Genomic DNA, 25786 nt, shown 5'->3' with positions numbered 1-25786 from the left:
AAGGAGGATTGTGAAGAGGACCACTGTCTGGAAGGGAGTAGAATGGCACAGTACAAGCAGGCACCCTACACCCAAGATGACAGAATAGCAGAACTTCAGGACTGTACCACCTCCTACCCCATCTCCCCCAATATCCAAGGGCGAGACCTCCAGGGAACCTTAGTCTCACCTGAATGACTGCATTGCAGAACTCTAGAGAGCTCATGAAGAGCGCGAGGGCTGGCACTCCCAGCCAGTCCTCCCGTCGCAGGCAGTGCCAATCATCCCCTGGAACTTCAATCTTACGGGGCAGTGAGGAATACAGGGCACTCAGCCCTGTGGCCAGCACCTGGGAGTCATCCCCAAGGATAGGTTACCAAAGGCTCAGACAACATAAAAAAGGTGAAACAGGAAAGCTATTGACCCAGAGTTTTGATTGGAGTAGGAGGAGGAGGAGCTATTACCACAGCAAGTATTTAGTTACCCAATATGCCAAGCATTACCTGGGAACACTGGCCCATGAAGAGCCTTAGTACCTGCCCTACCCACGTAAGCCCACTCCAACTCTAGGCATGCTTTTAAACCCAGGAGGCTACTTCCTAAACAGAGAGGCCTAGTACACAGGCCCTCCGCATTTCCTGTCCAGTGTCCACACACCATACCCTACCCCCCATCCCAGGAGGTGCTGACCGGGCAGAAGTAAGAGTGATCTGCGATGTAGCGGCCCACAGTGGGGCTCCCAGCTGACAGAGCCATAAGCAGGAGCAGGGCATCACGAGCTTGCTGGCCCAGAGTACCCTCTCGATGGACGAAGGGAACAAGGCGAGAAAAGAGGAGGAGACGGGGGGCAGCTCCAGGCTCAGGAGGTGGCTGCAGGAAGAATTCAAGCAATGAAGGCTCCCGGGCCAGACACACACACAGCTGGCTGAGAAGTAGCACCAGGCCTTCATCCAGTGCTGGGCTACTGGGCACAGGACGGCCACAGGCATCCAGCAAGGTCAGCAGAGCCTCACGAACTGGACCATGCCGCAACAGTGGTTGGCGAGCTTCGCTCACCAGCATCTCAAATAGTTTCAGTTGCTCAGTACGCCGTTCCTCAACCCCATCTCCAAGCTCATCCCATTGAAGCTGCCATGCCAACACACGGGTTAGCAGATCCTCGTGTAGAGCAAACTCCAGAAGGGGCCCAGGGGCAGCGGGGGCTGAAGGGACTGCACGATCCTCTGCTAGCAGTGTCAACATCTGATAAGTATGGTTGCGCACAGCACTGAGATCATCTGCACCCCCAGGAGCTGCTCGAGGTCCTTGCCGCTCCAGGATTCGCACCACCTGGAAACACAGGACAGAAGATAGAAGGAATTTAAGATGATAAGGTGACTAAATGGAATGTTGAGAGAACACAGAAGGTTAAAAGGACTCGGGAAGCCACCAGACTAGGCCCTTTGCCATATAGTCTCCTACCTGGGACCAGTGATTCTTGAAGACCATGAGGCAGGTCTCAGGGTCGGCCATGACAGGGGTCTGCAGACTGGCCCCTTGAGGTACACGGTGCCCAGGGACCCGGGAGGCCAGTCTGCTCAGCCAGTTCATCCTCTCCATGAGGCAGGCTGGGCAGGGCCAGCGGCCAGAGGACCACACTCTGAGAACTTGCCAGCTGGAGGCTTTTTCCACTTATGTTTCTAGTCTGCTTCATCTGGTCTGTAGGAGCCAGTAGCTGGCCATGGAGCCAGAAGATATGCCAGGCTGGAGTGGCAGACCTAGAGGTTACTGACCAGTCCAGACTTGCAAATCTAATTCAAAAAGAAAGAAGAGATCAACAGAAGTTTGCCTCAATCCACTCCCCAGCAGGAAGAATTCAGAACCACCACTCCACTGAAAATCCTACATGCATATGCACACAGTCAGCATCTTAAACTTAACATGGCTAAAACACCAAACCTACCATTTCTACCACCAAATCTATTACTCCTCCAGCCTTCTCCAACTCAATAAATATCAACATTCACCTACATGTTCAGGCCAAAAACCAGGATATCATCCTCATTTCTTCTTTTCCTTACTTCCAATTTCCAGTTCATCAGCAAACTCTATCATCTATACCCTCGAAACATGTCGTACTATTCCAATAGCTTCCAATCTGGTCTCCATGCTTCCAGCCTTGCCCCCTCTGAGAGTCTATCCTCCACACATCAACCAGAGTGGTAGTTTTAAAACCCAAATTACATTACTTCTCTCCTCTGCTGAATATCCTTCAATGATTTCCTATCACACTAGTAATAATCCAAATCCCTTACCTTGGTCTATATAATCTAATCTGTATAACCTCCTACCATCCTCCTCATTTATACTTTACTCACAGACCTTTGTGAATACTTCCAGTTCCCTCTGCCTAGAATACTCTTCTCCTGATCTTCACGTTGCTCACATCACTCAGTGCTTTTCAAATGCCATCTCCTCAGAGAGGCCTTACCCAACAATTCTAAATAGCATGTCTTCCCACCTTCACTCTCTAGCTTCCTAATTCTACTTTCTTCTTAGCAGTTTTCACTTCCTGAAATTATTTGTCTATCTTCCCCACTAGAATGTAAGTTCATTGAGGGCAGGGTTTGTCTGTTTAATTTACTGTTGTATCTGCAGTACCTAGAGCAGTGCCCAAGGACTCAATAAATATTTGTTGAATACATGAATGGTTAAGTGAATGAATGAATGAATAAATAAATGAACAAACGAATAATGAAGAAACACAGTCTTGATATGACTCCAGCCCTCCGGGACTGCTGAGGAAAAAATTTTGTTCTGCCTATCACAGGTCCCTCCCTAGAAGCCCATCCAGTAGGAAATGGGCAAATAAACCCTTAACTGTCTGAATATTCTGAAGAGGTGGAAATCCAGGGCCAACCAAAAGAGCAGAACGATTTTCATTCTAAGGATACACTCCCAAATACACACATAGACCCTACTCCTGTCAGATACACCCAACACTCATTCCCGGGAACTTGACATGACACCTTCACAGAGAAAGGGAAAAGTACCAAAATAGTTGTTGGCTCACAGTTCCTTCTCCATCACACCACCCCCTCAGCAGTATTGTCTCTCGAGAATGCAAAAACTTCAGAGGAAAGGTGTGGTTCAGTTGTCCTTCCTTTTTATACTCAACAAGGGCGAAAGAAACCCAGAGACCTGGCAACAGCCCCACACTTTGCCATTGGGTTATATTAACCACCATTCCCTTCCACCCAGATACTCTCACCATTACCAGCTCACAACTAAAGAAATGTAGCAACTATGCTTAAGGAAATCTATAGCAGCGGTCTCTAACCTTTTTTGGTTAGAGGGACAAATACTCCTATGAAAATCTAATGCCTGATTATCTGAGATAGAGCTGAGGTGGTGATGCTAGCACTGGGGGGGCGGCTGCAAATACAAATGAAGCCTCACCCATGCACCTGGACCGCTCACCTGCCACTCACCTCCTGCTGTGTGGCCCAGTTCCTAACAGGCCATGGACTAGTACAGTTCTACAGCCCAGGGAGTTGAGGACCCCTGCTCTACAAAACAGGGGCAGTCTTATAAAGGGTGGAGCCAGTCCTAAATAGAAGACATGGCTCACTCATTAACTCAATGTACATCCATACTGATAAAGTACTGGGCACTGTGCTATGTAAGCACTAGAAATGTGAAGATGGATAAACAGCTAGGGGGAGCAAAAACAATAACACCAATAAATATTATAAACAGAAGTATTTACAAAAGTGTCATGGAGGCATGAAAGGAAAGCAACTAGTTCTGCCTGGGAGACTATAAGAGAATTTCAGGAAGGAGGTAATATCTGGGAGACTATGAGAGAATTTCAGGAAGGAGGTAAAGATTTAACGACTTAAATCTTTAACAATGATGTACTGGTCACAGAGAGCAAAGGGAAAGGCTTTCTTCATATTAAAAACAGTATGTACAAATGTACGGTACTATGAAAGAACATAACAAATTTGAAGAAAACTTGCGAGTTTCTGGTGGCTTATAGACTATTTAGAGGAGAGAGATACGATACTGAGTTGAAGGGTAAATATGGGTGAAGGTTATAAATATCACTGAATATCATGCTAAGGAGTTTGGGTTTTATCTTACTGACACTCTGGAGCTAAACAAGGTTTTCAAACAAGGAAATGACAAGATAAAACTTGCCTTTAAAAATACGTCAGATGGAAGTATAAGGTGGAACAGAGACACACATGGCAGTGGACAATTATAAGAACCTGTTTCAATGGTCTATTTTAAAGGAGGGGAAAAAAGGATGTCATGACCTAATGTGGTAAGAAGAGGATTAGAAAAGATAAATCTGAGATTCACCTTTATCTTAGCATGTCCCATGTGATACTGAAATTATTTACACCTGTTAATATCTCTGCCATTAATAACCTCCTTGACAAAAGTGACCGTATCATTCATTCCTCTTTGAAATTCAGTGGCAACATAGTGCCTGGCATTCGAAAATACTTGTAGAACTGAATTATGAATTAAAAATAATTGTTAAAAATAAACAGCTAACATATACTGAGCACTTACTATACGCCAGGCTCTATTCTAAGCCATACATGTAGTAGCTCATTTAACCCTCATAAAAACCCTAGAGGTACTATAATCTCCATTTTACACATGAGGAAATCAAAGCTTAGAAAGGTTAAATTGTCAATGTTAGGCAGCTAGTAAGTACAAGGCTGAGATGAAAAAGCAGATAACCTGCCTCTGGATTTAACTTAATCATGAAATATAAACAACAAGACCTGATAAATGAATGGAGGATAACAGAAGATAATATGAAATATAGGAGATTCAGTAAAAGATAATGCCATTAACAGACCAGGAACATATAACAAAGGGAATTGTGTTTTAGAAAAGAGAATTAGTACATGTTAAGTTCTGAGATACCTATAGGATAGGTTGTCCAGAAAGCAAGTAAAATTATTATAATTGAGGTTAAGAGTGAAATCAAGACTAGAGATATAAGTCCAGGAGTCACCAGCTTATAAGTGATAGATGAAGCTATGGAAGTAGACGGAATCATTCAAAGAGATCAGCAGATCATGAAAGGAGCTGAGGGTGACATCCTGGGATTTAGGAAAGCAAAGAAGGAGAAGTCTTTAAAGAAAACTGTGAAGTTAGGCAGAGACGGAAGGAGAAATCCAAGAAATTGTGGTAATCTAGAAATCAAGGGGAAAAAAAGTGTCCAGTAACTGGAGGTTGCCCATAGTATATACTCTACAGAGAGATTAAGTAGAATGAATATTGAAAATAGTCAGTTTTAGCACTCAAGTTTTAGATAAACTAAGGAAAGTAACTGGTTAAAGAATGACTAGGAGCCAAAGATGAGTAAGATGGAATTTCAGGAAATTCATTAATATACGGAAGGAGGAAATAAGACAATGGTTTAAAGAAACTGAGAGAGGTAACAGAGAGTCAAGACACAGAGTTTTATTGTTTGGTATTGTTTTGTTTCAGGATGGGGAGCCTCAAGGGTGTTTGTCAAGTCAAGGGAAAAAATCTGAAGAAAGTAATATATTATGGGTAAATAAGATATGGATAACTGACAGAAAAATAACGTATACCACATTCACTAAGAAAGTAGGACAATAAAAAGTAAAAGATGGGTGGCACTTCACGTAAATCCAAAATCTGAAAGAGGGAAGCTAATATCCACCACTACCACCCCCATCCAACCTTCCCTCCTTCACTGACCCAAGAGAGTAGGGGTAGGGGGAAAAGAGAAGTGGTGAGAAAGTGATACAGCCACAGAATGGAGAATGAGTCCACAGAATGGATTCAGTCATCCGGTCATTCATACATGGTTTCCTTCAAACCATCTAACACAGTCATGCAGACAATTAGCTATCAGCAGCAGGGATGCACTGGAAAAGGTACTTACCCGTCTGCCCAAATACTTACAGTCCCAGGTAGACATGGGCTGGAAAAGGCAAAGCCAACAGCTGAGAGTCCTGGTAAAGTCTCCTGTTACTAGCCCTCTCATCGTTATTAACCCTGGGATACTGCATCATCCCTTGTTGGATTCCTTAAACTCTGTCTAGATCTCTGTCAGTATTACACCTTTATTAAATTTTTCCCAAGCCTAATTTGTGCCATCTGCTACCTGCAGAGACCCTGACTGACACAAGAGAATTATTGTTTAGAGAACGTTTTCTCAATCACATCACATTTGAAGACCGAAAACAAATAGAGGTCCTAAGGCCAAGCAAGAGAAACACAAAGAAGTGAGATAAAACATGACTTCTGGAGTCCCTCAAACAGAGACTCGAATCTCAGTCCATAATTTTCCATATGTGTGACCTTAAATAAATCATTTCACACATTGGAGCCTCAGTTTTCTGATTTATAAATTTCTCATGAAATAAGTATTGTTACTATTTTAAAAATTAAATAAGATTACCTATGTAACACTCCAGGCATAAAATAGGAGCTCTGTAAATGACATTTACCTTTTTCCCACTTCCCTCTCCTGATCCTGTTTGACCAAGGTGCCCTATGACTGAGAAGATCTAATCTGCTCTAACATGTTCATCTTCACTTCACACTCATACCCCAGTGAGCTCCAATCTCAGCAAAGTAAGGCCTTAACACATCCAAAACTAAACTGTCTCCAGCTTCTAGACCTCAATTCCAAAGATTAACAAACCTACCTTGCAAAATACCTGGAATGCGCACTTCTATTACAGCTTGACTAACAAAGGACACTACTCACAGACCCAAGGGGGACTGGCCTCCAGTACCTTTCTTCATCCCCACCCCATCTCTTTTCAAAGACCTGAAGGACAAAAAGGCATGCTGGAATCAGTGTCTCAGAACCCAAAAGACAACACTTAATCTGGGCCCTGCTCATACACTGTAGAAACATAAGAGAAGACCATAGCTTGGTGTCCCTTATCACCTAGTTAGCCTCCCTCACTCCCTGTTAACCCTGCAAAGTTCAGAACAAGGCAAAGAATATTATGGAATCACCACCCTATTACTGTGCACCTTCCTTTCATAGCAAAGTCTGGAAAAATGTAGACCCCTTCTCAGATTTCCCTTCACACTAAGCCATGGGGAAAAAGAAGATGAATGATCTTTCAGATCCACAAGTAGCTAAGGTCAGATGTTCACCTTAGGGCTCAAAATACAGCCTTGCAGGCACACTCAGCAAGGATGTTCACCACCCTCAGAACAGCAGCACAGGTCAGGAAGTGGCTCAGTCATTTATGAACCTTTGCCCTGGGAGAGGCAAAAAGGAGGAGGAAGCTGGGGGCAGAGATACACCTGCAACACCTACAGCAGACAGGGAGGAACCAGAATGACCTTCCAAGAACAGATCAAAAAAGTCCTAAGGTTTCTCTTTCTACAATGGCTCTTCCTAGGCAAAATGATTGATACTGATATAAGAGGCATGGATGAACTGCTACCCTAAATACTGAAAGCAGAAAGATCAGATTAAAACCTCATAGAAATGTGAAAAATGGGGGGGAGGGAGGGGGGATGGGACTACCTCAAAGGAGCCTACCAACCTAGAGCTCAACTTACACATCTCCTCCCTTCTTGTCTATCCCTCAGCCTATATGTATTAGACAAATGGGATATCAGTATATGGTCTCCACTCACTCCCTCACCTCTCCCCAGTACCACCTCTGCTTCTTACAGGGACTCCTTCTATCTGACTCCAGCAGAGCCCTTGTAACTTACAACATGAACCCCAATCACACTTTACAACAATGAATCCCCATGGCACACACAGCTATTTCTATCCCTATTGGGTAAGGGTGACAAAGATGTCAAAGAGGAGGTGACACTGAACTAGATCTTAAAGATGAAGAAAGTTCACTGGGCAGAGAAGAAAAGGCATTCTGAATAAAGGAAGCAGCTATTACAAAGATTTCCAGGCTCAAAAATAGTAACAAGTTTGTTAGAGAACTGTGAACAATTGATTCAAGCTAAAACACAGAGTAGGGAGTGGCAGGAAATGAAGCTGGAGAGATGAGTTGAGGCCAAATGATGCCATATTAAAGAATTTGGATGCTGTCCTACAGAATACAAGAGCCAAAGTTTTTAAGCAGAGGAATTCCATGATCAGATTTGTATTTTTAGAAAGATCATTCCAGGGACAGACTAGAAGAGAGTAAGTTTGAAGGCAGGAGATTGTTAGGGGCAAGGGGGAACATTCAGATGAGAGATGAGGAGCAAATCAACTAAAGCTTTTAACAGTGAAGATGTAGCAGTGCAAGTGAAAAGAAGACAACAGAGAAGAAAATGTATTAAGATTTTAGTGACTGATTAAATGCGAGGGGTGAATGGGGCAGAAAGAATGGAAGATGACACTGAAGTCCTTGCCTGGATTGAGATGTGGCATAGGATGCAAAAGCAGGCTTTCAGAGCAAAGACAATGAGATCAGTTTTGGACATGTTAATTTTGCAATACCTGTGGAGATATATATTAGATCACCAAACATTCATAACTGGAACATAGAAAGAGATTGAAACTAGATATAAGAAGTAATCACCTCATTATATTTTCATATTGCACACTGTCTCTCTAAATTGAAATTATCTTTTCATGTGTCTATCTCTCCCAATCAGATTGAGAATTCCTTGAGACCTTGGAAGGCCATGTCTTATTTATCTCATAAAATGTGAGCAACACAAGGACAGACTATATACCAAAGAATTATATGCTAAATGAATGAATGAGTTAATACATGAATGAATTTGTTCTCTCAGTTCTTGGTAGAGTGCCTGGCACACAGCGGATATGGAATAAATGGTTACACACAGCAGTCCAAACATGTTTCTATCTCTACATCATCATCCTCATCTGTGTTTCATCTTCTCAGATCTAACACTGACTTATATGTCTTAAGTCAAAATCCATTATACTTAATGCACTACTATTTCAACGAGGAGTTCAGTATAGCAAACAACAAGCTTACCAAACCCAGTACTTTCTCCAGAATAACCAAGAATTTGGACAGTCCTGAAGAACCTTCTGACATGGGACTAGTCTCATTCTATCACTATCACGATGTGATCCAAGTATTATGTGTCTATACTTGTTCCTGTGTCATTTCCATAATACTAAACAGAATCCTCATCTCTCAACCCATCTTTAATCTTTTAGAAATATAACAATTACAAATCATAAAAAATGTTTTTTGCCAGTATAGTGTCCTCCGTGTCATCACGACCCCTCCTACACATCACGTACCTTTTAGTCCCCATCACCTTCACTCTCTATTACAAACTTTTTTCCTCCAAGTCACTCGCTTTCAGGAGACCAAACTCTGGGTTCAGCTTTGCCACTTTATCACTATGTGACCTCTGGCTTCTGCACTTGATTCCTCATCTATAAAATAAGAATTCCTGTCTTGCCTACTTCACAAGAGATCTATGTAAATCCAGTAAAACTTGAGATTGCTATGTAAAGCTTAATGCTGTTCAGATGTCAGAAGTTATATAGAATTACTGTAATAAATGCATGCTTCCTCAACATAATACAATAGCCGTATCATCATCATTCTAAATTTCTGGATTGCATGAGCCATTAGAAATATTTTTTTAATTAAAAAATGAGGTTTATCTTTTATTTTAACAAATAAGATCATTTGTTTAAACCCACCATCTACTGTCACCATTATTTCATCAGTGGGAGAGCACTTTAACACCAAAATAATAGAAATAATCATCTTAGAATAAATTTCTTTATGGAAAACTCAAGTTCCATATGTTGTCTTTCCCTCCTTCCACCTTAGATGAATGAAAACTTTATCATGGACTGGCAACATTCTAGGCCCAGTGTTTAGGAATCACTGCTCTAAACCCTGTTATGATACATATAGGTTCCACAAAGTTCTGACCATCTGGCAGGTTGCCAAGGGTTCCACCAGTGTGAAAACTTGTTTGGCCTCCAGAGAGAAGCAATGAAAACATACCATAAACAGAACAGTAGTTGGCTCTGACGCTGAGACTCTGGAACAGAATGGAAACTTGGGCTGCTCCTAATTCTCAGATACACGTCTGGATAGAAAAGGCCTAACTCTTCCCCTGAGGCTGGGGAAGGTGTCTAGGCTCTGTGGCAGACTGTCAGCAGAGAGGAAAATTTAATGGTGTGAAAGTAGCCATTATCACTGAGTGTCAGCCCAGCTTTCCAGAACTTTCAAAATTTTCATGTGCATGTGGGCTGGCAGGAAGATAGGAACCTGCAAAATGCTAATAAAGTGAACCCAATATCAAGTCGTGAAGGGAGGGATAAATTGCAGAGAGACAGTAAAAAACTTTTGGGGGTGGTAGGAATGTTTGGTATCTTGAAAGTGGTGATGATTTCACAGATGTAAACAAAGTCAAAACTCATTGAACATGTATATTTCAAGTAAAAGCAGTTTACATAAATTTACCTCAATAAAGTGGTGTTTTAGAAAAATTAACTGTAAGAAAATGAGAGCAAAGCCATCCTGTTTAGGAGCCTAACTATAGTAACTGTATGCAACAACCCATGTTACTTTCATGAAAGTAGAATCAACAACTGAACGTGGTTAGTCCAATACAACCATCAAAGCCCCACAGCTCAACATAGGTGAAGAGCAGCAGGAAAGTGAGGCTACCCAGAAGCAGGTGGAGAGAAAACAAACATAGGCAGTCATGGCCAAAAACCTCCATGAGAGGAACTATCTTCAAGTTTGCCATCTCAAGGAGGAACGTGAGGGAACGAGGGTCCCAGTTATTACTCTGTTGAAGACTACGGCTCCAAAATTTCATTATCGTAGTTAACTATCGCCAAAGACGGTTTTTTTTTTTGGTCCTCCAAAATATGTAGAGCGCATGGGAACAGAAGAGCCAAGTGCACAACACTTTCACCCATGCTGTCCTTCTCAGTCTAGAACTACTGCTCTCACTAGGCAGGACAGTGCACTGAAAGAGGCTTCGGAACCAACATCCAAGTCTCGCAACCCTCAGTCCTTCCTTCCATGCCCTGCCCTCAACTCTCTCATCAACTGACCACCAGCCCGCACGTTCCTGCCTTCGCTTTTTCCTCTCCCCTCCCCGCACGGGCCTTACTCACTCACTCGGGTCCCGAGGCTGTCTCTCATCCCTGCCCACGGCAGCCTCAGCCCCTCAGTAAATCGTGCTCGCAAGTCCCTTCCACTTGGTCCCTGGAAGCGCCGCAGCCACTCAAACAAGCCAGCTCATTACTTGTCCACTCACCCTGAAGCTCCCACCCTGCTCCCCTACCTGAGACACCCACACCCGGCCCCTCGCCACAAGCAGTCTCTCAACCTGTCCCCTCGCAACCCATACAGTCACCAAATCTGGGGCCGTCGTGGCTCAGTCCTTCATGCCCACACGTGTCTTTCGGGACCCTCCGGCCCATACTTACTGTTCACTCACGGAACCCCCACCCTGACCAGGCCCAACCGCCGCGGATCCGCTAGGTAAGCTCAGGCCGCCGCCATCGCTTTTCAGGCGCACTAGCCGCGCCCCGCCCCGCGCCCCACGCAACCCGCGCCCCCGCGCACCACACGTAACCGCCCAGCGACGCACGACTGGGCAGTGGCGTGCCAGCTCATTGGCTGGGCCCGGCCAAAATCAGAGCGTCCATGCCTGTTTCCTGGCAACGACCGAGCGCCGGGGAGGGGTTGCTGACAGCCTTCCGAGCGAGGAGTACCGCCTCTTCCCCAGGTCCCGCCCCTTCGAGGTGTAAAACCACGCCCCTCAGCAGTACTCTAGCGAGTCACTGGGGAAGACCTCTGGGGAGGCGGAGGCCCGCGGGGGTGGGCGGAGCCTGAAGAGGAAAGGTCGAACCAGAGGGCAGAAGGCGGGACCTATGGAGGGACGCGACTTTAAGAGCCGAGAAGACCCCAGGGCCGGGGCTTAAGAGAGAGATGGGGCTATTATAGACTAGTATGGAAGGGACCGAGCCACAGGCCCTGGGTGGTGCTTGGAATGAGAAAGTGGGCGTGGAATGGGCGAGGCTAGCACGAAAGGTGGATTTGAGGGGAGGAGTCAGTGAGTGGGCGGGGCCTTGAAAAGGAGGGGCCATAGAGAGATCTGACTGAGAACAAGACTAAGTCATTTTTGCTTCATCTGTGCTCACGGCTTGGATACTTGGACGACGACTGCTCCTCTGGACTCCTCAACACCTGCTGCCCTGTAATCCTTTGGACACTGTCTTATTCAGTCACTCAAGAACACAGAATAAGTACCTCCATGTCAGGTGGGATTCCAAATCAACTAGAACTGGCCTCTGCCTTCCAGGACTTCAGCCCTTTAACCATACAGTTGCAACATAGTATCATAAGTACCATGAAGGAACGACACTTAGCATGACTTGTGTGTGGAGAGGATGAGGAGAAAAAAAGGCTCAGGGGCTTGGGGAAGCCTTCCAGGAGGAGATGATGTCTGAGCAATCTTGTGAAACAAGCAAGAGTAAGATAAACTAAGAAAGATACAGAAGTTTCAGATAAGGTCTGTAGTTTAGTTGAAAGTATTGTATCCATGTTAATTCCCTGGTTTTGATCATCGTACTCTGGTTATATAAGATGATAACTGGGGAACATGGGTAAGAAGTTTACAAGAACTTTTCATACTGTTTTCGTAACTTATCCAAAAGCCTAAAATTAGTTCAAAAGAAAAAGTATTTAAAAAGGAAAGGAAATGGAAGTTTCAGTCTAAATGATCAGCACATACCAAGGCAAGAAGAATGGACAACATGTAAGGGATGCTCTGGGAATTACAATTCGTACAGCTTGTCTTGAACCTAGGAAATATGCAGAGGAAACACTATAAGGTGAGGCTGAAGACACCGACAGAGATCAGGTACCAAAGAATAATGACTGAAAATGAGCAGAGTGGGACTCTTGATGTGAGCGCTGGTTACATGGGTGTGTTCACTTTGTGAACTTCATCAAATTATATTTAAGAAATGTGTACTTTTCTATATGTATGTATGTTTGTTCTGGTTATTATGCTGTGTAACAAACCATCACACTTAGTAGTATAAAATAATGCCCAGTTGATTAAGCTCAGATAGTCTGAGAATTCTAACAAAACACAGCAGGAATGGTGTATCTGTTCCATGATGTCTGGAGCCTCATCTAGGAAGCTCACACACATTGGGGTTACTTGAGGCTGGTGACTGGAATCACTTGGAGGCTTCTTTATTTACATGTCAGATACCTGGACAGGGACAGCTCAAAAGCTGGATCCATCTGGTGCTGTCAAACAGAGTACAGACATATGACTGCTCCTTATGGCTTGGACTTCTCACAACATGATGGCTAGTTTCCAAGAGGGGTCATCTTCAGAGGAAGCTTCCACGCAACAAGCATGGCCTTTTGTGATCTAGACTCAGAAGTCACACACATCACTCCTGCTATGCTCTTTTGGTTGAAACAGTCACGAAGAAGGAGTCTCAAAGAATTTGTGACTGTTCTTAAAAGCTGTCACGATATCATACAATAATAATGATGATAAATAATAAATACTGGTGCTTGCTGTTTTGGCTAAAAGGTCAAAGATAGGGATTATAATAGAAAGAGCAGTTGGGGGAGATAATGAGCTCATTTATAGACCCAATCGGCTGAAGCTAACTGTGGGCTAGCAGGGACAGCTAGTGAGCAGTTAGTGGCATAGATAGGTCTACAGCTCAGAGAAAGTTCTTGGAAGTCATCAAATGGGAAAGAAAATTCTGTGGGTGACCGAGACTGGCCAGAGAAAGTTAGAAGGATGGAAAGAGGGAAAGCCTAGCACAGAATCCTAGCAAACACCAACACAGAGGGATGGGCAGAGAAGCTTATAGGAGAGACTAAGAAAAAAATAAACAGAAAACCAAGAAATTATTGTGTCACAGAAGCCATGAGAAAAGAGAATTTTAAAAAATTAGTATAAAATGTTGGGGACTATAGATGTTCTTTCCAAGAAACTATCCAAAAACAAAGACTAACCATATCACTTAACTGTGCAGAACACTTCACAAGTTCTCCATTGCCTTTAGATAAAATCCTAGCTTTGTAACAGGGCTGGCAAAGCTCTCCATGAGCTATCCTCTACCCACTATTCAGCCTCATCTCTCACCACGAGCCCCTTAGGTTTCCTACAAAAAACAGCTGATGTTCCCCTAGTCACCCATGCTTTTTGAAGTCTTTATGGCTTTGCATACTTTATGCACTTTGCCTCTACTGCTCTTCACTCTCCCGTCTCTATACCTGACTAACTCCTATACATCCTACAATACCCAGGCTCAGTTGAGACCCTTCCTATGTACTGTAATAGCCCTCTGTGTGTACACCTAATAGAGTACCTGTCAGACTGATGCGTAATTACCTATATACCCAACTATTTCCCTTACCAGATTGTGAGTTTCTAGAGGCAAGGAGTGTCTTTCATTCACTTTTTACCCCAAATACTTAATGCAATATTGGCTTGGCACATACAGTTGTTCTGATTATGACTTGTTGATTGAAAAAGACGATAGTAGTGAAAGGGATATCAAGTTTAGGGAAATTTTTTTAGGTTTGAGGTTTGTTTTGGTATGAAAGAGATTTAAGCATGTTCACAGAAAGGGAAAATTGAAAGAGGTTCAGGATCCAGAAAATGCATGGACTAGCTGGTAGGATCCGATACTAGAGGCAACAAGAAGGGAATGGGTCAAAAACACCAAAGGAATGAGATAAGGTGGTGTGGTTGTAAGACAGGGTGCAGATAATGAAAATACAGCTCATATCTGATGTGACAGGTATTCTTTGTCCCTGGAGACTACTAGTACAGCACCTGACACAAATGAGTAAATAGTTGTTAATAAGTAATGAGGTCCAAGCAGGGAACTTGCACGAAATAACGGAATGAATTTCTGAGCCTACACTGTCACCCAGATCTCCTGAGTAGAAGACCCCTATGTATTTCAGTTTATGGGGGAGGGAAGCTGGGAGAGACAAGGCCCAGCCATATCTCTGAGGTATGTATCCCACCTTCTCGAGGGACCTCATTAGAGATGTTTAGCAAGGTAGGTGTAAGCCTAGGCCCTGGGAGACAGGGCAGGGCGCTAGAGCCACACTGCCTCCACCCCTTCAGTAGTACTGGCCCTGGTTGTGTTGCTAAGAGCTTCAGAAGCCAAAGACAAAGCAGTTACAGCTGGTGACCAAGAGCGGCCTAACCAGGCAGTCGAGCATTAACCTCTACCTCCTGAAGCCACCTACAGAAAGAGGCCTTGGATATCTTATACCCAGGCACCAGGACACAGAACCATGAGCCAGGACAACAAAGTAAAGACGACAGAGTCCAGCCCCCCTGCCCCATCCAAGGCCAGGTGAGAGATCCTGGTCTCCTGTGTCAGATCTATTTCACTAAATGGAGCCTGATTCCTCTTCATGGCCCCAGCTACAACCTCAACACTTAATGATGAATAAATGAAAGACTACTTCCCCTCTTGCCCACAGGAAGTCTCTGCCTGTCCTGGACCCATCTGGGGATTACTACTACTGGTGGCTGAACACGATGGTCTTCCCAGTAATGTATAACCTCATCATCATCGTGTGCAGGTTTGGCGGGAGCTAAGGGAAGGGACTTAGCAGAGACAAGGGCTAAAGAGTGAGGTGCAGGAGAGGGGCAGGGCCTAAGGAAGGGCCCACTGGGGAGTGCTCAGTAGTTTGGGGAGACTGCCACACACACAGAGGGTGCCCTTAAGCCAATCCCTTCTGTCTCCCCCTCCCCCATGCAGAGCTTGCTTTCCCGACTTGCAGCACAGTTATCTCGTGGCCTGGTTAGTGCTGGACTACACGAGTGATCTGCTATACCTACTGGACATCGTGGTGCACTTTCACACAGGTCAGTGAGTCCCAGGACTGACTCTTTGTTCCCAGTCTCCTTTCTAGAGAGAGCCTCTTAATAACAAGAAAGTGACCCGCCCCACCCGCTGCAATAGCACTTTCACATGCCTCTATGCTTGACAACATCCCTTATACACACCCCAGAAATCCTGGAATAGGGTTATACCTGCCCCCACTCTGTCCCTGTAACTGTCTCCTGTCCTACCCTACCCTGCCCAAACTTGCCCTGGAGCAAGCAGGTGCCCTAACTCAGCCCCATACCTGACCCCATCGCACAGCTGACCCCACCTGTCTTCCCCTTCCTCTCCTCAGGATTCTTGGAACAGGGCATCTTAGTGATGGACAAGGGTAGGATCTCTAGTCGCTATGTTCGCACCTGGAGCTTCTTCTTGGACCTGGCTTCGCTGGTGCCCACAGATGTGGCTTATGTGCAGCTGGGCCCGCATACGCCCATGCTGAGGCTGAACCGCTTTCTGCGTGTACCCCGCCTCTTTGAGGCTTTTGACCGCACAGAGACCCGCACGGCTTACCCAAACGCCTTTCGCATCACCAAGCTGATGCTCTACATTTTCGTGGTCATTCACTGGAACAGCTGCCTCTACTTTGCCCTGTCCCGGTACCTGGGCTTCGGACGTGATGCCTGGGTGTACCCAGACCCTGCACAGCCTGGCTTTGAGCGCCTGCGGCGCCAGTACCTCTACAGCTTTTACTTCTCCACGCTGATCCTGACCACCGTGGGTGATACGCCGCTGCCAGCACAGGAGGAGGAGTACCTCTTCATGGTGGGCGACTTTTTGCTGGCTGTCATGGGTTTCGCCACCATCATGGGTAGCATGAGCTCTGTCATCTACAACATGAACACTGCAGATGCAGCCTTCTACCCAGACCACGCACTGGTGAAGAAGTACATGAAGCTGCAGCATGTCAACCGCCGGCTGCAGCGGCGAGTTATTGACTGGTAAGGTTGCTGGGGATTCAGACCAGGACAGGGAGAGGAGTATTGGATAGAATCTGAGGCAGGTATCTGGCTTCTTATTGCCTGGTGGACCAGGAAAGCAGTAAGGAGGTCATTTATTGGGGGGGTCCACTGGATAGGGCTCAGAAAAAGATGTTGTCTACTAATATGATCTGTACTTGAGGGAAAGGGTTTTGTGAGAGACTGATTGGGAGAGGAAGTTATGCACTGGAAGGATAACCTGGAGACCTGGGATTGGGAACTGCCACTGCCTGGTAGGACTCAGAAGGAGTGAGGGAAGGAGGGAGGGATAAGAGGAATACCCCCAGGGCATGACCAATGATGAGATGGCTGACTAGGTCATGGCAGTCCATACTCTGGGCTAAATGAAAGGAAGCGTCACCAACTAGAGCAGAGGCCTCTAGAGAAGATGAGGCTTGGTGATTGAAGTGGATATCGGTGAGATAGTATGAGTCATCACTGATTGGTGGGTGGGGTAGAACCTGACAGGAGGAAAAGGGTGTCTTTTTCATTGTCTGCTGGTAGAGGCTCCCCAGCCCTAGGCAAAAGAGAAAAGGTCAAATCATATCTGTGACCAGCAAAGGAGACTGTGAACTAAAGATATTCATCAGCCAACCACCAAGTACTCCCATGACCCCTGTGAGATCTCAGTGTGGTTGGGCTCTTGACTGAAGCTGAGCTGAGCCTGATGGAAGAAGTGGAGGGAGGCACGTAGGAGGCTAGTGAGTAACTGGTACTGCCCTTGTCCCCAGGTACCAGCACCTGCGGATCAACAAGAAGATGACCAATGAGGTAGCCATCTTACAGCACTTGCCCGAGAGGTTGCGGGCGGAAGTTGCTGTGTCTGTACACCTGTCTACCCTGAGCCGGGTGCAGATCTTCCAGAACTGTGAGGCCAGCCTGCTAGAGGAGCTGGTACTGAAGCTGCAGCCCCAGACCTACTCACCAGGCGAATATGTCTGCCGCAAGGGGGATATTGGCCGAGAGATGTACATCATCCGCGAGGGTCAACTGGCTGTGGTGGCAGATGATGGCATCACACAGTATGCTGTGCTTGGTGCAGGGCTCTACTTTGGGGAGATCAGCATCATCAACATCAAAGGTAGGCACCCCAGCATTTGTTCTGGAGACATAGCTGGGGGAGAGGGGGACAGAAGAACCCAGTACTAAGACCAGATGGTACCTCAGGGCCAGATAAAGACACCCTTTCTTGAGTTACGAGAGGGCTCAGGAGAGAAGCAGGACATGGAGGGTCTGTTCCCTGAGAAGAAGCTGAACCAAGGTCAGTGAGCAGGGTGGTCCCTTGGAAGACAGAGTAGACCTGCTCTGTGGGTGCCAATATGAGGCACCCGCAGACCAGGGGAAAGTGGCAGAAATAGTAATAATAATATTTATTGTATGCTTACTATGTGCTCTGATCAAAGTACTTTACATGTACCAACTCAAATTCTCTTAGCAACTATATAGAGTAGGTAAGGAAATTTTAGTGCAGAGAGGTTTAAGAACTTGTCCAAAGTCAAACAGGTAATAAGTACACACACTTGGAGTTAGCACAAGGAACAGCTTTCTCACAGCAATTGGAAAGGAGGAAATTCCTATTTACTGAACACCAGCTCCAATAAGGGCCAGGTACTGTTCACTAGCTCATTTATTTCTCTTATCAGCCCATGCAATAGGGGTTGTTATGCCTAATCACAGGTAAAGACACTGAGGCCACAGGAGATGAGAAAATCTGGAGGGTAGGTGAGAACACTGTGACTGACTGAGGCTAGATGTGCTCGCAGCATGGGAATCCCATTCTTCAGTTGCCCTAAAGGCCTCACATCTGTCCTCAAGCTGCATGTGCCATATGCAGTCAACTGCTGTCTACCTGATTTTGGACAAGTCATTTCCCTTTTTTAGTCCTCAGTTTCCTCACCTGTCCAATAGGGATGATATTAAAAATCCCAAAAATTATTTGTGAGGATTAAATGAGCTGTATGGGAGAGGCACCTAGCGCGCAGTGTCTAGCATGTAGCAAGTGTTCAACAAATGGTAGCTCCTTTTCCCCTTCTAAGGTCCTTTTAGCTCTAAGACTTTGCAGCATTCGGCCCAACCTATCTTCCCAACTCCCCACCTACCACCACTACCTTCTTAAAATGCTAATGAGACCATACAGCTCCCTTGCTTAGACTATTTCAGTGGTTTTCCCCCACCCTTCCCTCAGCATAAGGTCTGAACTCCTTGCCATGGTTGTGAGACCCGGAGTGACCTGTCTTTCCCCTCCTCTTTCCACTGTCCTCACAACCTGCACTTGAGCCACTTTGGACTGCTTCTTGTTTTCTGCACCCACCTAACTCTTTCCTACCTCCATCCCTCTGCTCTTGTTCCTCCCTTTGCCTAGCTGCCCTTCCCTCACCCCTCTTCCCCTAGTTACTTCCCCCTCAGTCAGGCATCACTTCTTCCAGGCTCCCTAAATTCTCTGCCTTACAGTTAGGGGCTCTTTGCCTGTCTTCTCACAGTACCAGACGTATATGTCTACACTGCACCAGCTATACTGATATGTAGCTATCCAATCAAATATCTTTCTCCTCTAGAGTGTGACTTATTGGAGGCAAGTCACTGATATCCCCCAGCACAGGGTCCAGTCCCCAATACATTACTGAGTGAAAAAATTACTGAGGCAGAAAGACAGGTTCAGAAGCACAAATATGGAGGTGGTCCTGGTTCAGGAGTGAAATGTTCCCTCATGCCGACTCTGACTCCTCCTACCTGTTGCCCATGTGCCACAGGGAACATGTCTGGGAACCGCCGCACAGCCAACATCAAGAGTCTAGGTTATTCAGACCTGTTTTGCCTGAGCAAGGAGGACCTGAGGGAAGTGCTGAGTGAATATCCACAGGCCCAGGCTGTCATGGAGGAAAAGGGTCGTGAGATCCTACTCAAAATGAACAAGTTGGATGTAAATGCTGAGGCAGCTGAGATTGCCCTACAGGAGGCCACAGAGTCAAGGCTGCAAGGTCTTGACCAGCAACTGGATGATCTACAGACCAAGTTTGCTCGCCTCCTGGCTGAGCTGGAGTCCAGCGCACTCAAGATTGCATATCGCATTGAACGGCTGGAGTGGCAGACTCGAGAGTGGCCGATGCCCGAGGAATTGGTGGAGGCTGATAATGAGGGCGAGCCTGGGGAAGGAACATCTAAGGGTGGGGAGGTCAGGACTGGCCAAGAAGGAACCCCATGCCCAAAGTGACCCCATCCTTATTCCTAGAAACCCCAACTGCAAATGAATCCAGAGTTGTAGGAAAGCCTGCCTACAGAAACTCTGCCATCCTATCTGTTGGGTTACAAAGTTGGGAGTGAACTAAATCCGTAGATGCCCACCTGGAGATGTACGTGTATAGCACANAGAGTTGCGCATATACACACTGGCCCCCAAGACAGTGCATTGCATATAAGATGCTCTGGAGTTTCCATTCTCAGAGCACACATGCTTTCTCATATGGATATGTCTTATACCCACATGATATATACAAATTCAGTTATGTAACTTGTAGCACACATATACTGAGAATCATACACCAATAGACACATAGATGCCTTCCACAGGTGTGCACTTACTTGCGAACACACAAAGGCACACTCAGAGCCCTTTTGTTCCAAGATAGCCTTTAAATGCCCCCCATATGGTGTCACAAGTGTACCCTGCAAATTGCACTTCAATAAAGTATTTTCCTCCTCACTAAGCATTTATGGGGCTGATGGAAAAAGCTTTAATAGTCGGTGAGGATGACTTCTCTCTGAAATCTGAATCACAGGGGTGAGCAGCATAGGCTGTGTAGTAGCTAGTGGGTTGGATTCAAAGGGACTGAGGTACCTGATGAATAGAAAATCAGTACAGAGCCAAGCGAGCAGGCTTATACATCACACTGCTGTAAGTGTGCACATGCGTTCATAGATATATTCACATACACACACTCCGGGGCCTGGCCAGTCTTTGTGTCTGAGCTGTGCCATGTGGTATTTTTAAATGTACCTGGAATTTAATTAGCAGTATGACTGAGTGATGACACAGAGAGGTCAATGCCATTAAAAGAAGAATTTATTACTTACAATCCCCAAGAGGAGGGGGCACAGTATACCATGCGAGACCACATGGGGAAGAACCAGGGTTGGTTAGAAGGCCAAAAGAAAAAAAAGAAAAAAAATCAGGAAATCATGAGCAAAAGGTCTTTATTACTTTAGTGGTAGAAAGTTTTTAGGTGGAGAAGTCTCCTATTAAACAGAAAGTGAAACACAGATTTGAGGGCTTGTGGAAGGTTAATAATATGATTTCCAAGCATCCATAAAACCAAGACCACAGAGAAGGTTTGGTCATTAGTTTGGCCCGTAATTTCAAGATGCCAAATCATCAATTACAGAATATCAAGAATAATTATTACAGGTGGTACAAGAGAATATAGAGTAGAGCCATCAGTGCTAGAAGGACAGGAGGTATGAGGAGCATCTGCCTATGTGTGATCATGGAGACAGACCCTCAAAGCTGTTGGAGTCTTCAAAGCTGACCAAGCCTTTGGATACAGTGGATGCAGGCAACATAGATGTGCTCAGACATGAACAACTTGGAACAACACTTTCTCAAATAGCTGTAGAAACTCAGGCTATGACTGAAGTCAAGATGTCAGGAAAGGTGATGAGGGATATTGCACACTAAATTATTTTTTAAATATATGGTTATTTTGTGATATTCTCACAAAAGATGAGATCCATAGGGTTAGCACTAGGTCTCTCTTGTTCATCTATAAATCCTCAGGGCCAAAACTGTGCCTGGCACATAGTAAGTACCCAAATATATATTTGGCAACCAAAGAGATGAGAGATTAGGTAGATAGAGGCCCAATGTTTGAGGAAGATGTGTGTCAATTTCTCAAAAGATTTTCCTACCATCTCTGCCCTTAAATCACGTTGAGCTAGAATGGGCCCTTTTGATGATACCTGATGGATTTATGGCTCTGGAAATAAACTTTTCATTGGCACCCTATAATGTGCAAACCTATCCCAAATAAATGCTCTCAGAACAGGTGGCCCTACCACCCGTAAAATCCTGGTCTACAGCTCAAGGAGGGTGAAAACTGGTATCTTCCCTATCCTGGATACAGAAACAAAACTCTCCTGGGGCCCACTGTACACTTTGCTCTGCTTCTGCTTTTCTGGGGTGAGATCAAATTCCTCATGGTGGAGCCACCATGCCAGAAGACAACTTGGATATTAGCAATTCTATGCAGGGGTTCTCTAGTTGTGGAATGATTTCCATCATTGTGTGAAAGACAATGTTTTGACAATTTGGGATTCAGCTGGATAGAGTTAGGTGAAAATGGGCAGAAGGTAATCCAAATTTTAAGTTCCTGGAATAGCCAAAAAATAACAATAACCTTTTAGAAAACTTTACTAACATGTTCATTTGGGTACATTTTATTCCTCCTATTATAAGAGAGTGCCAAAACTTTGTATCCCATGGACTTAAAGCTTTTTGAATTGCAACATCAAAAATAGAATTTTTCAGAAACTCTCTGCCCTAGCTTTTGTTTGTGAAGAGCAAGACTCCTAAGTTTTCACAAACAATTCTCCTAGTGAATTGTGCCCAGTTACCTGTGAGGGCTTAGAGTCAAAGAAGCAAAGTCTTCTGGACCCAAGGAGAGGAGATTTCCCAAGACTAAGAAAAGGAGTGGGATTCTTGCACATTATATTAGTTTTCTTTTGCTGTTGTAACAAATTAGCACAAATCTAGCAGTTGAAAACATCACTCATTTATTATCTCACAGTTCTGTGAGTCAGAAATCTAGGCACAGCATTACTCAGTTGGGTCTTCTGTTCAAGGTGTCAGTTGGGCTGAGCTCTTTTCTGGAGATCCTGGCAAAGACTCTGCTTCTAAGATCATTCAGGTTGTTAGAAGAATTCAATCCCTTTGGTTGTAGGACTTTTATTTCCTTGACACATGGCCCCTTCACCTTCAAGACAACAAAGGCACATTAAATCTTTCTCTTCTCCAAACCTCTTAGCTCCTTATTCATTACAAGAAAGATCTCTGCTTTGTAGGGCTTGTGTGATTAGGTTCACCCAGATTATCCTGGATAATCTCCTGATTTTAAAGTCAGCTGGTTATTAACCTTAATTACATCTGCAAAGTCTCTTTTGCCATAGTCACAGGAATAACACCAGAGGGAAAGGTAATGGGAGCCAAAAATCTACCTATCCATACTTTGCTGGTGGGACTGCAAATTGGTACAGCCACTATGGAAAACAGTATGGAGGGTTCTCAAAAAACTAAGAATTAATCTAACATATGATCCAGCAATCCCTCTACTAGCTATTTACCCCAAAGACTTAAAAACCCATATCCAAAAAGATATTTTCACACTGATGTTCATAGCAGCATTATTCACAGTGGCCAGCACATGGAAGCAACCGAAGTGTCCTAAAATAGATGACTGACCAAAAAAGCTGTGGTACATATATACAATGGAATATTACTCAGCCATAGGAAGAGATGAAATACTGCCATGTGCAACAACATGAATGGACCTCGAGATAATCATGCTAAGTGAAATAAGCCAGACATAAAAGGTTGAAAATCACATGAGCTCACTTATATGTGGGGTATAAACCTAAAAGCAACAAATGAACAGGACAAACAAATAGAGACTCATGGATATGGACTATAGATTAGTGGTTACCAAAGGGAAGGGGTGAGGGGGAAGGGGGAAAAAATAAAAAAATAAAATGTTAAAAATAATAATAAATAAATAAATAATCTACCTATCACAGGGTTTCTGGGGACCCCACTTTCACAGGGGCCCCAGAATAGGAAACACTAAGAATTGAGTCTTTGGAAACTGAAGGAAGATTACCTACCTGGCCTTGGGGCTTCAGAACAGCGCCCCCTAGGGGTACAGCCGGCTCTAATTAGGTGCAAATAAGCATAATCAGCTTGGTCTGAAGGTCCCGGCCCTCCCCATCTCTAAATATTCTGTCCAATATAAAATCCCCAGAGAATTTTGCAAGACACTAAGTTGGGGGAAGAGAGGGTGTAAAGAAAGCCATAAAACACAAGTAAGATTAAATATTCCATAAGGTAGATGGTTGAAAGCTTAGATGGAAATAGTCTGATTTAGAGAATCAAGAAAATGTTCAATTTTTTACACAGTTATGGCATCATTCATAACTGCTATACATACATTATCTCATTTAGTTCTTAGAACAATATTAGGAAGTTTAAATTGTTAATATATTCATTTTTCCAGGTCAGAAAACTGAAGCCCATAGAGCAACTAAAAACATTAGATATTATTTACTGTAAAGCTATTTTATACTAGTTCCTGGGCTAAATGCATTATCTTAATTAATCCTTACAACTATATGAAAAAGATGCTATTATTGCCCCCATTTTGAAATAAGAAAGCCAAGGCTCTGAGTGATTAGATAACTTGCCCAATATCACAAGGACCGTAAGTCACATGGAATGAAATCTAGGTCTGTGTTACTGCTTCTTTTAGAAAGATAAGGAAAGAGACTACCTCAGCTTGAAGCAAGGCCAGGCAAGCTGCCTTCCTTTCTTGGGAATGACTGTTGCAGGCGGTAACGGTGGTAACCAGGGGAGAAGGAATCAGTTGTGCATAGCAAAGATTGTGAATCACCAGCAAGCCTGCCCAGTGTGCTCAAGTGTGATCTTAGGGCTGCAGCCAAAGACAAGGGACCCACAGCTCTAAGGAAGAACTGCCAATTCCAGCTTTCCTGTCTGCACACATGCAGCTATGGGAGGAAAGCAGAGTTTTAGAGTCACTATTAGATTCCTACAGGGGTGTCAAGAACTGTTCAAGGGGCTTCCTATTGCGAGCCCAGCTGCTTCTGGCTTAGCTCTTCTCCCTCCCACAAAACCTAGAGCCTCACCCACTCCCCTCCATAGGTCACTACTTAGCACACCTCAGCCTGGCTAAGAATTGGGATGGACACTCCTCCTCAGTGTTTCCAATTAGCTACTTCCTCATAGAAGCTTCATTGGCCCTCGCCACTTCATCGTTTTATTTCTGAGGGTTAGACTGCTAGCCTCCAAAGACATATGGAAATAAAGTATCAAGCTCGGAAGAAATCAGATTTATAGGGAAAGGGGCCATTCAACTCAAGGAGAGATCTAGTGGTAGGTGGATTCTCGCCTAGGGCTGAAGCTAGGGTTTGGCTTGAGGCTTTGATCGGAGATGGATGGTCAAGCTGGGTTACAGCTGGGGTCAGAGTCATGACCCAAGTCAGGGTTCTAAGCTCGCCTAAAAGTACAACAGATGAGAAAAAGCTTAGAGTCAATCAGGTGCTTGGAGCCAGAGTTAGCTTTTAATTCTGAAACATTACTTACTGTCTGGGGGATTCTTGGCCTTCTACAGAATTTTTAAAGGTTGTTGAAAGAAATGCTTAGAGAATTAAAGTGTAAATAAGATAATTAATGTGAATTGCAGATAACAATTGCTTAATAATGAATAGTAGCAGCAGTTGTGCCTTTGAGGGCAACGGGGCACAGGTTGTCTGACCCTGTTTGACTCTGGGCCTTGGGTGGTGCTGGCAATGCCAGTCCTGGCCAGCAGAGGGCACAGAGGTCTGCTCCTCCTCCCTTCCTTACAGCTCCCTCCCAGGCCTCAGGTTGCATTGCCTTGTAAATTTGGGAGAATAACCCAGGGAGAAATGGAATCTTAGGGGAAAAAACGTGATCTCGACTGGTTTGCGAAACTTCTTGTTCAGATTTTTTTTAAAATACTTAAATACAGCAATGGTGGTGCTGAGAGGCATTTCAGAGGAAGTCGTGCCAAATCAGAGCCTGAGATAGCCCTGTTGGGGACAGCACCATCTAACAGCTGGGAGCGTTCTGGACTGCCCTCGCCACAGCTTGAAAACTCTTTGTACTTTTCACCCAGAAAGCCTTGGTCCTCTGTGTCTGGCGTTGCCTTTCCAGTTT

General features: G+C 44.8%; 2 protein-coding genes and 1 long non-coding RNA gene across 11 annotated transcripts in view; 1 reads left to right on the top strand and 2 right to left on the bottom strand.

The window, feature by feature from the left end:
- FHIP1B (FHF complex subunit HOOK interacting protein 1B) overlaps window positions 1–11515 on the bottom strand; it is a 31611-nt gene extending 20096 nt beyond the window's left edge. For all 5 annotated transcript variants that reach the window (XM_039847878.1, XM_039847875.1, XM_039847876.1 and 2 more), the window contains exons 1-4: window positions 11387–11515; window positions 1441–1769; window positions 670–1308; window positions 170–328 (exon numbers count right to left, since the gene is read on the bottom strand). In XM_039847878.1, the coding sequence (XP_039703812.1) occupies window positions 170–328; window positions 670–1308; window positions 1441–1578 (936 nt within the window). In that variant the 5' untranslated portion in view covers window positions 1579–1769; window positions 11387–11515. The remainder of the gene's footprint in view (window positions 1–169; window positions 329–669; window positions 1309–1440; window positions 1770–11386) is intronic.
- Window positions 11516–11803: 288 nt separating this feature from the next.
- On the top strand, window positions 11804–20192 carry CNGA4 (cyclic nucleotide gated channel subunit alpha 4). Of its 5 annotated transcripts, none has more exons than XM_039847871.1 (7): window positions 11804–12796; window positions 15234–15313; window positions 15444–15518; window positions 15725–15831; window positions 16146–16791; window positions 17562–17911; window positions 19581–20192. In XM_039847871.1, the coding sequence occupies exons 1-7, from the start codon at window positions 12728–12730 to the stop codon at window positions 20039–20041; spliced, it is 1788 nt and encodes a 595-aa protein (XP_039703805.1). In that variant the 5' UTR covers window positions 11804–12727; the 3' UTR covers window positions 20042–20192. The 5 variants fall into 5 exon arrangements, with proteins under 5 accessions (XP_039703805.1, XP_039703804.1, XP_039703806.1 ...); XM_039847870.1 differs by having other exon boundaries at window positions 15444–15545; XM_039847872.1 differs by having other exon boundaries at window positions 11804–12825; window positions 15444–15545.
- Window positions 20193–22573: 2381 nt separating this feature from the next.
- The window catches only part of LOC120590247 (uncharacterized), a 9670-nt gene continuing 6457 nt past the window's right edge, over window positions 22574–25786 (bottom strand). The window contains exon 4 of the long non-coding RNA XR_005649663.1: window positions 22574–22796. This is a non-coding gene — a long non-coding RNA (uncharacterized LOC120590247). The remainder of the gene's footprint in view (window positions 22797–25786) is intronic.

The sequence above is a fragment of the Pteropus medius genome, unplaced genomic scaffold (genome assembly GCF_902729225.1).
Source record: "Pteropus medius unplaced genomic scaffold, Ma_sr-lr_union100, whole genome shotgun sequence".
Lineage (NCBI taxonomy): Eukaryota > Metazoa > Chordata > Mammalia > Chiroptera > Pteropodidae > Pteropus > Pteropus medius.
The sequence above is the reverse complement of the archived record's forward strand: the minus strand, read 5'-3'. Positions and strand labels throughout refer to the sequence as shown.